At 42.2% G+C, this 12,622-nt stretch overlaps 1 protein-coding gene across 1 annotated transcript in view; it reads left to right on the top strand.

The window, feature by feature from the left end:
• The first annotated feature begins 2,115 nt into the window (after positions 1-2,115).
• Positions 2,116-12,622, top strand: part of b4galnt4a (beta-1,4-N-acetyl-galactosaminyl transferase 4a) — a 142,372-nt gene continuing 131,865 nt past the window's right edge. The window contains exon 1 of the mRNA XM_005737693.1: positions 2,116-3,362. Within this exon, the coding sequence (XP_005737750.1) occupies positions 3,221-3,362 (142 nt within the window). The 5' untranslated portion in view covers positions 2,116-3,220. The remainder of the gene's footprint in view (positions 3,363-12,622) is intronic.

Genomic DNA, 12,622 nt, shown 5'->3' with positions numbered 1-12,622 from the left:
TGTTTTTCACCACCTACAGAAATTTTGGTTTTAAAAAAAACTTTTTGTGTGAATTAACATGAACGTATATTTTATGGGCGTCGAGCTACCAGAACTTTTCTGTAATTTTACACACTTATCATCCAGAAAAACTGAAACATGCTGTTGAAGTTGCACTTCTGTGTCTTATTTTAAAACACTTAAGGGACGTAATGTGTAGTTAAACATCTTTATGCTGACATAAAGGGGAAATGTACTCATTTGGCCCACTTAAGAACAGTGTGGGCTGTATGTGCCCCACGGTGTAAAATTAGTTTTGACTGCTATAGAATTCTTCTTCTTTTTGTGCACATTTTCCTTTCATACTCACTTTTTAAGTACATGTAATGGTTTTTGTTTTGAACTATTTTTTAGCTTAACTGCAAAAATATTCCTGTTTCCAATTAGTTTATTGTGAAAACATTTAAAAAACTTTGTATTTTTCTTTACTTACCCTTTTATTTCATTTCAGGATTTTGTTTTTAGTTCACTTTAGGTTTCTCCAGAGTGGCTTTGTGTGTAACTGTTTAGATTTAGTTAAGTTTTTATTAGTTTCAGGTTTAGTTTGAGTCTTTTTAAATGTTACCATATGGAGGGTATTTGTCAGAGGGAAGATTTAGGGAAATCACAATATGCATTACAATGCAAACACAACAGTTTTTAAGGGCAGTCAACTCCAGACAGCCCAATAAATGTACACCAAAGCCTCCCTGGAGCAGGTTATGCTGACAAATTCTACCACGATGATTAAAACTTGAAATTTGAATTCATTGGGCGGGGCCTTCTGTAATAAAAGAACCTCTGAGCACTTTTATTAAGAAAATCTGTAGCTAAACTATTAAATATGACACACAAAAGTATGCACTATGGACTCATAAGATATAAATAATTAGCAGCCCCTCACAGCAACAACAAGTCATGAAACTTTTTCACACATATGCAATCGTTTCTTTTATTTTTATTTCTTAGTTAAATTAGTGTTGCGTTCATTATAGTTTCTTTTTATCGTTGACCACTGGGGGGCAGTCAAGCGTGCGTCATGACTGGTCTACAGGGTGTCGCCACACAGCTCACACACAAAGGCTGTCTAGATAATTTGTAAAGATGGCTCACAAGGTTTCCAGCCTCGTAATGACATGACTGAAGTATTTAGTAATTTTCTCACTTCCGCTTCAAGTATTAGGCTTACGATTAATGTTTTAAATCGTAATTCCGACCAAATCATTTTTCTTTGAAACAACTGGGACGTTGTTTCAATTTAGTTTGGCAAACAAATGAAATTTATCTCCAGTCGAGGAATTAAAATGTGTGCTTTAATCAGAAAAAACGTGCAATGAGTGTTACTGAAACTAATTGATTTAGAAATACATTTTTGAAGGAATTAACAAACCCAACACCAAAATTAGAATAAAATGTGATTTTCCTCCCCTTTTCGGTGTACAGTGGTTTAATTAATCTTCCAAAGGCCATTTGTGCGGTTTCATTTGGCGAGTTATTTCTTCATTTCCTGAAAAGCGACTAATCATTGCTCATCTAATTAACATGGGTCCTTGAATTCGGGGGGGATATGGTAAAACAGGAACGGTGAACAAGTTTCAGGATGGTCGTTCAGCTATTGGATGCTGGATCGTGTGAGTGCCAAGCAACGGCGAAGGCAAACAATTAGACCCGCCTCCTCTGAGCCCATGGCGTATTTGTAATTGGACGACGGACTTGTCATTCCTCGTCCTCTCACGTTAGGTTGCTCTGCACCGTAAGATGCTCAATTGATGGGCGTACTGAGCTGTGCAGGGACTGGAGATACCCTCCTTCATTGTAGCAAAACAAAACCATGTTCTCTCCCGGTTATTCCTCAGCTTGTTGCTGGGCTCTCCGCGGCACCCTTCCTGGACCTCAGCTGGTTTTTATTTATTTATTTTTTTTACTCCCAGTGCTCGTTGACACGCAGGTCTGATGATGCTGTTGCGGCGTTTTAATGGGAAAAAAAGCTCATGAGAGAAAAAACAACACAAGGTAGTGCATCCCAGCAGTGCCACGTATTGTGCTTATTTGTTTAATCCTGGTGAGGTGCTCGCTTGCTTGTGGTCTTTCTTGTGCAGTCGGACAGTGCTGCTAGCCTACTTTGGGAGAATGAGGTAAAAAAAAAAAATGCACCTGCCGTGAAGACAACGGAGAAACCAGAGCACATGGGCATCTCTTCCCCGGACCTCAAATTATTGCACAGTCGCTTTTGAGTAACCCACCTTTGTTACGCCGCCATGGAGCAGTTTTTTATCTGCATCTCGTAATATTTACTCGTCGCTGGGCTTTAAACCCACCCGAGTACGAGGATGACAGCTGATCGCCCCTCCTCTCCCCGGACTTCAATAAAAACGCGCTCCAGCTGAACGCGCTGCCATCGATTGGAAGCCAGGCTCTCTGTGTGCGCTGTGTTTAACAATAGATGGAGCGCGGAGGGTTGTGACATTTGGCCGATTGCCACCCTGACCTTTCCCCCTTCCTAGTCCAGTTACCTCGAGGTTTCTCTGGCAGTAGCCCGCGTTTCACTGACGGCCACTTCACTTCATTTGTGCTCGGCGGTAAAAAGATTAAATGACCCACCTGCAGAAATGCTAAGTGCGACCACATCTCCTCTCGGAAACTACACTTCTCCTATTACTCTTTGATACTTTGCGCTAAAGCCGTGGTCGTGGATGATCCTCGAGTAGCCGATAAAACCGTCGTGGTGTCAGCATGGGCTTGAGCTTTAGGGGATTTGCGTAGATTATCGTCGGACTGCTATTTTATTCCCACGGTCGCAGAACTCAGCGGCTTTTGATCCGCAGTCCCTTTTTCCTCCGCTTCCCCTCGGACGCCTGTAAAACTCCAGCAGGGAAGCCTGAACCCGCGGTTTTCGTGTAGGGGAGGGGAGACAACGGACTGCATTCATAAACGATGACTGCCACGGAGGTGTTTGCTACCAGATCTGAGGATACAACGAGTTTGGCGCTGCTGGCACCCCGTGGATGTGGGAGGACGAGACGCGCATTGGGGCTGTAGTTAACACTCGCAGGGATGCCGTCGCTGTAACTGGGAGAGGTAGTCCTTCAGCAGAGGCGCGAACAGCCCAGAAACACAACACAGCAGCGCCCGAACAGTCAGCAGCCTTCTGGACTCGTTTTAACCATCTACCGGGCGCCTACCGGAGGATGTTTCAGCGAGGATGCTGCGCTTCCCCGTGAAGAAGATCCGGAAGCAGTTCAAGCTCCTGCTGCTGCTGGTACTGCTCACCTCGGCGGTTTGGTTCACTTACCTGCACATCAACCAGGGCAAGACTATCAAACTACACTTCAACTACGGAAAAGGTAGATTTTTTAAGAGAAACCTGTCTGTTCGTTTCATGCAAGTTTTCTAAGAGGAGTACCGGAAACAAACATTTAACAATCGTTTTATGAAAACTGTTTTAATCATTAACTAAAGTAACACTGCTATAAAGTTAACACCTAGAATAGCGAGCTCCTGTAGGATGGGTAGGAAAAGTAAGATTTTAATGCCATACAGTCTCTAAACAGTCACATAGTTGTAGCTCAGATGTTTTCATGAAACAAACGCTCTTCTGGCTTTGACACATTGCTCTCCTTTGTTTGCTGTGATCGGTAGAACCTGATCTACTACAACAAGTAACACTCTCACAGAGAGAGTGAGAGCATGTCTTATAAATTAGCCAGAGCTTTTTCTTTCTTTCTCTAGGCTAAGAAAAAAAGCACCTGTTTATGTGTCCTGGTCCAAAGTCAGGGCCTCACCTTCAACATCAATAATCAAAGTGGTGCTTGTGAAGGTGGCTTCAGAGGTCACAGCAACGCCTGAAAAATATTAGAAGGTGGGCAGTGTAGCGAGAGGCACATTTCCACCTGCTGCTGTTGTGCTTCTTATTACCAAGGCTTGATTGCGTTTATCCACAGTGCACAGCAGTAGCGGCTGGCTGTAACAGTAGATGATGCTGAGCATTACAGGAATGGCTGATGATAAAAAGTACTGGAACTAATACACCACTGGCGAGCCTTCTTCAGATTTAACGCTGGGTGCTGGTGTGCCTGTATCTCTTGCAGCTGTCTGTGTAAAGTGATATGCAATAATTATGATGTCCTTGAAACTGTGGGCACCGTCTGTGCACATGCACACATGGCTGATTGACATACAAGGATCATTCCATTGTGTCTGATCTCAGTGCTGGGGGTTTCCCCAGTGACAGACCAGATATAGTTTATGATCATGAGAATCCTGAATCAAATGGAAGGCTGGAGACTGCCCAATATCTTTTATTTACTGCTGCTAAGTTAGTTGTAAAGTTGTGTCAGGGCTTTGAGTGTAAATGCCCAGCAAAGTATTCCTACACTGACTCTTTTATGAAGCAAATATTATTGTTCCCTGCAGGTATACTGCAGATCACTCGAGGAATAAAAAAAATGCATATTAAACTGCTGTTTTCACAAAGGTTACATTTATTGAAAATATTCACACTCGTGGTTTTGTATCCATAACCTGTGTTCACATATATGGAAGCTCTTCACTACCTGTGATTTATTTATTTATTTTTGCTATTGCTGCATGTCGTTCCCGATTTTTGCATTAATTAGCCCAAGAGCATGACAGTTCCTTTCATTGAGTGAAATCACGGACCTCAGCACACACAGATATTTTCAATATACTTATGCTCGTCTTTTTAAGGGTTCCTTTAATAAACTGCCTTTGTGACGTGTCTGCTGCGGCTGTCTGGTGAGGAAGGAAGCTGTTATGCTTGCAGTGCCGATCTATGTGTCTAATTGACTGTCTTCCTTTTTAGTAGGCATCTGAGCAGGTCAACTTACTTAACCTCTTATGAATAACATGTCCCTTCTCGTACTAAGGGTTTCTAAGTGAGATGTAGCCATTACTGGAAATGGGGCTCTATGAAGTGTGTAAATATTCATATTGGGCTGCCAGTTTTTTTCCTTTTTTTCCCACACAATCTTCAATTGATTCTTAGCAGTGAGGTGGGGCAGGTAGAAATAATGTAATTTCATTTTTGGCCTGATTACGACATTATTTCGATATGAAGTGACACTGGTAAATTTCCATTCTGGTCGTCTGTATTTTGGAGGAAATTAGATTTATCTTGACCCAATCTTCTCCTTCTTTTTTTTTTCTTGTTCGTTCTTCATCATCCACTAGATGAAGTGTTACTGCCGTATGACCAGCAGGGCTTTGAGAAACAGAAGCATGAAGAGCCCAGCGGAGGCCATTCCAGCTTAATTGTGACTAATGTTGAGAAGCTGTATCACGATAGTTTCTCAAAAAAGCAGAAAAGTGAGAATCCAGTTTGAACATGGAAACAGAACGGATGAACTCTGTCTGATGAGAGTCTTTGTGTTGCAGAGAAAGAAAAGTGCTCTCAGTGGGTGCTGATGGCCTTGAGCAAGATTCTGTTTTGGTTTTACCCAGCGACTTACCTTTTGCGTGGCATAAGTAAACCAAATTATTCGAACGTTTGGATATTTTATCTGAGCTGTTTTTCACTGGTCTGCTTGGAGTGAGATGCATTGTCACTTGTGGAAAAGCGTTGTTCTCGTGCTGAAGGCAGGAGGTCGGACATGTGACGCCCACCTGCTCACTGGGAATTCACTGGGGTATTAACTGTGCTATTCACACATGGGCGCAGGACCTTGCGCAGGAGTGCTGGCATGTTAAAGACCAGCTCATGTTCAATCTGACCGCATCTGCATTAGAAGTGTCATTAGGCCTCTTTGGTTCAGGATTGTCGTCATTCAGAGCACTAAGTCAGCCACAACCGTGCGAAATTATTATACCACTAAATTATTAAATACAGGATGAATCTGTGTGATAGACCAGCGGCAACAGGGCGATGGGCAGTCCACTTAGGTTTTTTGTGATTTTTAAAGCTTGTAAGGTGGAAGCATGAAGTGAGCTATTGATTCTGTCACTATAAGCACATAGGACATGTAGCTTGTGAAGTGAGGGATAAAACATGAGTAGACTCTTTGTAGCATTTTTCTGACCCTTTGGACTCTCTTTGAAAAAGGAACTGTTGGCCAAGAGGTTTTTTCTCATATCCCATTAGTAGTAGGGAATCTACAAACACAACAATCTTTATTTTCTATCTTTATAATAAGATGATTGACTATGATATACTGAATAGACCAGTCAAAGAAATATAATTTTATTTTATTGAGACATTTGTAAATATATGAGCGTTACTTAGGGCATTTAATTGTATTTTCTTGAAAGCCATGCTAGCTGTTGCACCTATGATTATGACGAAAGCCAAAAGGTATAATTAAATAGTTTTATGACGGCACACTGGCCAGACTGGCCTTTATTTAATCTGAATTTTAATGAAGATGTGTTTTGGCAGGTAAATCAGCAGTGCATATTAGATGAGTGCCACATTTACCTAGCCACCCAGTCGTACAGCAGCCCCCCCTGTTTTCCAGCTTCAACGGGTCCACTGGAATGGGCGAGAAGGCAAAGGGGGAAAGCTTGCTGCTGCATACAGCCCTCTATTGATTAACTGCGATTACACACGCGGCGGTTCATGCATGTGCATACACGCAGCCACCCCTCCTATAAACACAGATGTGGTGCCTGTGTTTGTCGAACGGCACATAATCCAAACATACCTTTCCTTGCATCACCGTGGATAAAGAGGAAGTCGAAGAGGAGGAAATCTCAGGATTTTCAACAGCTTGACTGCTTGGTTGCCCATGGAGACAACATATGGGAAAGGTGCATGTGGTGCTTGGCGCTTATTTTATGAAGACAAGTGCATTCATAGGTTTCCAGGAAGCATGAATCTATTAAATATCTAGATGGAATTTGAAATTAAAAGAGACGCATCTTATAGATGCGTTGTCATAAAAATGTAATAAATCTTGAGGGGGGAAAAAACTAACCAAGTCACATACATAATCACATTCAAGCATTCAGATGTAGTTGCAGTTGGACATAAAGTTTGATTTAGCTTGTTGTTGTTGTATCTCAGCAGCGGTGGGCTCAGGTTGGCTCGCTGTCATGGTAACCATGCCCTCCGGTGTCACTTTTCCTAATTTTAGCTCTTGAGGTTCTTATGGTTGGTCACTCTTGCACCAAACTGGTAACAGACACTGCTTTTACATGAAGGCCTGAAATTACCGAAAACACAAAAAATAAAGAAGTGACTAGATAAAAATATATCCAATTAAAACAACATTAAAGTAAACATAGGCATTTATCAGTAATTTAAAATGTAAATGGTGCTTTGGAACAGTATTATTTAAAACCGTAGTGGGGTTTCACTTCTCTGTACAAGATTCTGACTGAATGCTGTCGTCTCTGTTGAGAGCCTCGGCTCAATCAAGCAGTAGTCGACACCTTAACACAAAAGGAATGACAGCGTCTTCATTTGTATAATGAGGTAAAATATGTAAGTGTATAAAAATTAGTAAGTTAATAAATGTATTTGCACTCTATAGAGACTTTGTGATCTATCAGGATTTAAAATCTTAAACACATAGATAGCAGTTTTTTATTCATCATTTATTCATGTAGTGGTGAATATAATAATATATCTTCCTTTTCAGCTTTCTAAATAATGCAGTTACCCACAGTGCCCACTTGCACTTTGATAGTTGTTGGTAAAGAAGCAAACAAACAGAGATATACACCCTCTGCTTAGTAAAAAGCAGTTATGGAGCTTTTTATAGTTTTATATCTTAGGTGTATTTTTTTTATTTATTTTTTTATTTAGTCGAGCCCAGCGAGAGCGCAGTGTGCAGGTCTGCATCAGGTGAATGGTTTGAGCATGTTGAAGTGAGGGACAGGTGTGAACCCAGCTGGGTAGTTGGGATTTTAGAGATTGCTTCCACTTTGGTATCTTGTTTCTTTGCGAAAGAGCTCGGGCACTTTTCATCAAAGTAAAATCTGAAAGCACTGAGTTATGAAATTGCAGCCGGACTACTGTTGCAATTTATATTCTTGCAGTCCCACACAGAACTGTTTCTGAAGGTATACAAGCACATGATTCAATTTCCAGGTGGACGTTTGCTGTGATCTGAAAATTGAAAATGGAATCTCAAAATGTTCCTGCCTCTGTTCACCGTTATTGAGAGATAATTAAATGTAACAATTAACATTATGCATGAAACTGTCATTTAATTTGACATCTTATTCCATTTGAGTCATAAAAGTATACCCGTGTGGCATCTGTTAGATTGCGTCTTGGGAGCTGGGGTAACTGCCACAGGCTCAACCATGAATCTGCCCCACAGCTTATTTGTCCAACCCAGTAAATCTCTCTTTCTTTGGCTTATTCCGCAGCCAGGATAAACTGTTTCTGTAACAGCTCAGACTGCATCCTCGATGTGCTTCGGACGCGGTGAGATCTGCCTGTTAAAGGTGGAGACAAGAGAAGGATTAAGGGAGGGAAATGATACCCTACACCTTTGATGCGTTCAGTACATGAATTTGATTACATTTCCTTTTGCACACACAGTCAGAATTTGTGTATTTCCTCAGTAACACTTTTGGCTTCCTCTTGCAATTCATTTCGCATTTTCTTTCTAATGCTAAAGCAATTGCACAGTGCTGCTGGACAGAATGTAAAACAGCTCAAAGATATTTCACACTCAGCATGTGTTGCATTCACATGCCCACAGTGCATTTCATGACTCCTAAGTGTTGCATGTAAGATTTAACAGATGCGGATATAGAATTGAGAAATGAAAGAGGTCGGGTTGATAGGTCAGTGAAAAGCACTGGAAAAAACACAAGTCCAGAGTGTGTTAACCTCAGGGTTAATGAAATTTGTGTTGGCCTGCCTAACGAGCCACCATCAAGGTACCAGCTTTGCCCCATGCAGATGAGATCTCTGGCCCGCTGCCACAGCTTTGCCGCAGGAGATTTGTCTGTGTATGTGCAAGAGTAAGCGAGTGAAACAGAGAGATTTTGTGCAAAAGGGAGCAAGTGTGTATGTGTGATGTAGTCTGTTTTTTCTATTTCTTTTTTTTCTTTTTGCGTGTGTGTTTTTGCATGTGTCTGTGAGTGCACACCTCCCCGCTCTCGCTGCCGTCTGCACTTTAGGCCCAGTGTTTAGCCGAGCAGAAGAGGAAGCAGCTGAATGATGGCACTGTCTGCCCACTGGCACGCTTGCTATGATTGGGGCGAGGTGGGGAGCCGGTTGGGGTGGGGTAAATTGGGGAGGAGCGACTGGGCTGAAGAAGGACACCCTTCTCATGCAACAGGTGGGACATGCAGCAGGATGCATCATGGGAGGATGTGGCTATGACTCATGACCGAAGCCATTTAGTGCTTATGGTGCACATTCATAATAATCTGCCTGTGCTGTCCATGGAGCTCTGTATATACATCAGATTTGTGGCTCCTACCATTAGTCTGGGTCAAAGCTGCTAACTAGCTTTCTCTCTGGGTCAACTCCGCACAGTGGAGAGCTACAGAAAGGCATCGGAAAGTTTCACCAACATCGCTTTATTCCTTTAGGAGGTGGCGAGCACAGCGTACAGCTGGATACTAACAGTTTACTCATACCGGGGGTGCTTAGACACACAAAATAGCTGCTGTAGCTACTTTTTTATGGGGCGATTGTGGCTCAAGAGTTGGGAGTTTGCCTTGTAATCGGAAGGTTGCCAGTTCGAGTCCCGGCTTGGACAGTCTCGGTCGTTGTGTCCTTGGGCAAGACAATTCACCTATTGCCTACTGGTGGTGGTCAGAGGGCCCGGTGGCGCCAGTGTCCGGCGGCGGCTGTGGCTACAATGTAGCTGCCATCACCAGTGTGAATGGGTGCATGACTGAATGTGTAAAGTGTTTTGGGGTCCTTAGGGACTAGTAAAGCGCTAGACAAATACAGGCCATTTACCATTACTTTTATCAGTGTGCTCTCACAGAGAGATGAGACTACCTCCCGCTCACGCTAACTCATTCATCAACACATACATAACCACAAATACAAAAGAAAGGGGGTGGTCCCTCCCTTCCCAAAACATTGGACCTATGCCACAAATACATTGCCAGTCAGGCTACCTTCTTAAAGAAAGGCTTTTCCTGTAATATATAGAAACCTATTCAGGTGTAGCTAGATTATACAGCGGGGGTATCTAATAATTCTCCAATCACATTGTTAAACAACGCCATTAAGATTTAATTAAGACCAATTTCCTCAGCAGAGACTCGTAAAAACCCACACAATTTGGACAATTTAATAGGACACAGCTGTGAGACACAGGGGAGGTGAGTTTGAATCAGAATGAATTGGTGAGTTTAAGAAGTGAGAAACGGAGAGAGAAAAGAGCGAGAGTCAGAAAGACAGATGTCAGGTGGGAGTATCGACTGTAGACGATCGTGATCCCTGTCGTGATGGGATTTGTCAGTTTCCTCCGTGCTCAGGTTTGGTTCCGCTTTTTACTCCCCACCTCTGCAAAAAGTATTTTCTTTCATGGGGTTTCTGTGCCGTGTTGGGGCTGTATCAGCTTTGGTGTTGCCTTACTGTAAGCGATCCGGACCTTGCAGGATTTCAATCAATCATCAAAGAGTGTGTGTCTGTGCGCTCCCTGCTGCTCAGAATGAGCTTTCTGTGGCGGTGGTTAATGGAAAAGGTCACCTCTCCCGGAGGCTGTGACGACTTGCAACAAAGGCAGGGAAGGGATCAGAGGAGAGAGATGGATAAACCTTGGAGATGGAATAGACTGACTTTGTGGAGACAAAGGTGTTGGTTGCATTGTAACCAGCTTTGAGTGCTATTTTTTTTTTAAGCCCTGCAGAAAATTCCAGAAAATGGAAACACTTGATATGAAAGAGTAAATTGACTGAAGCTTGACTGTCCCTGCGTGCAACTCTCTTTGTAGTTTTCGCTTGTATTCCCTGTTTTCTTTTGAAAGCACTGGCATGCACATTTTTACTATTCATCATAAACTTATGAATATTTACAAGTGTGGGGAAGATCTGGAGGTGGGCTAGGAATTCATCAAATTTATGAAAGCTTCTCGGGTGAAGTGAGGGGGAGAGTCTGAGGTTTGCTTCACTCTGACATTTAAGGACTTTTTCCACCATTTAGATTACTATAAATCCCGCATTTTATGTGTGGCTATATATTTAAAAGGATAAAAAAAAAAATGTGGCAGTTACGATAAGGTTCCTCACTGCTCCACAGTTGGTCTGATGGAGCTACCCTGCTGACAGCTTTCAAATATGACGCTTTTGTAGTTTTGTAACTTTTTGCTTCGTTAAGCTGAATTATAAAGGTTCCTCTTAAGGTTTTTTCCTTTCTACATTGTCATATTTTATATCCGTCTCCCTCTATGTATAATTTTTTATTTCTTTTTTTGGTTACGTGTTGGAGTGCCAAAGGAGGCAGGACATGAGAGCAAGAAAAAGAGAGAGGGAGGACGAGGGCTGCACTTTGTCATTCTTTTGTCTTTTGTCTCGAAGGCCTGCTGCCCAGCTTGATTCACAAAACAGCTTGATGTGAGCCGCTTTGTGAAGGAGCGCGGCATCGCTCCCCGAGGCCTGTTAAACACTGTTCCCATTTTCCTATTGTGGCCGGTCATGAGGAAAGGTATTCAAGAGCAAAGGAAAGTTTCCAGTTTACTCTGGGGCTCTGTTTGTGTTTGCATAACTGTGCATGCTTGCTTTGAGTGGAGATCCGGCAGTGTGCACTGAATTTTAACATCCCTTCACTAACCGAGCTTTTTAATTTGCTGTCATGTAATGGCCAAAATTTATTTGAGTTTTTCCCTCTTTTCTGAGCCTCAGTTACACTAATCCTGCTGATTCAGCTGTATAAGAGGATAAAGCTCAAAGCCACGGAAGTGGACGTTAACGTATGTTGCAAGATTCCTTTTCAAATCTTTTTTTTTAAAATTCTTTTATTGATAACTTTTGATTTTCAAGAGCTGCTCTTCTTCTAGCTTTATACAAGAAGATATAAAGCACGCTGTCATGCTGAAAGCAGAGAAGCAAGAACATGGTAAACAAGCTGAGCAGCTAGACGTTTTCTGCGCACACTCGACCGTTTATAGCCGTAATTTTTTTAAACAGTTATAAAAAGGATCTTTCTTGAAGTAAGAATGTGTCAGAGCTTTAGAGGATTACATTATTTTTTAAAGTAAGCCAGTGCAATACTCACCATGTTAGCTGAATTCAGTATACTTTTTTCATATTGTTCTCCACACAAAAACCTTTCACGAGTGAATCTTTATGCATTTATATATTAAAAAAACTTCTCACTCAACATATCTTGCTTGGATGTTTTGCAGTGTAATACAAAATGTAACCCTCCCCCCAACTCAAACTAAATCAGGGAGGTAATATTTAACTGTCAAAGCTAGATTTTCGCCACCTTGGAACTGCATCCTTAATAGGCCACTTCTCTCGCCTACGGCTTCAACCGATGTGAATTACCTGACCGAGTTTGGGCCAAGTTGTCTTTTCCATTAGATACCGAATGAGAAACTCACTCACTCTTAAATTTCAGTACCCACTCTCAGGCAGTTTTCCCAGTATCCAACACGGTAAAGGCTGCAGCTGAAGGCACTGCTATAAATTCCTTCCTCCAGGACAAAACGTCACGCTGAGCCTT

This window comes from Pundamilia nyererei, unplaced genomic scaffold (genome assembly GCF_000239375.1).
Source record: "Pundamilia nyererei isolate P.nyererei 1_Seehausen unplaced genomic scaffold, PunNye1.0 scaffold00078, whole genome shotgun sequence".
Classification (NCBI taxonomy): domain Eukaryota; kingdom Metazoa; phylum Chordata; class Actinopteri; order Cichliformes; family Cichlidae; genus Pundamilia; species Pundamilia nyererei.
Note: the sequence above shows the minus strand (reverse complement) of the source record. Positions and strands in the feature narration are given on the sequence as shown.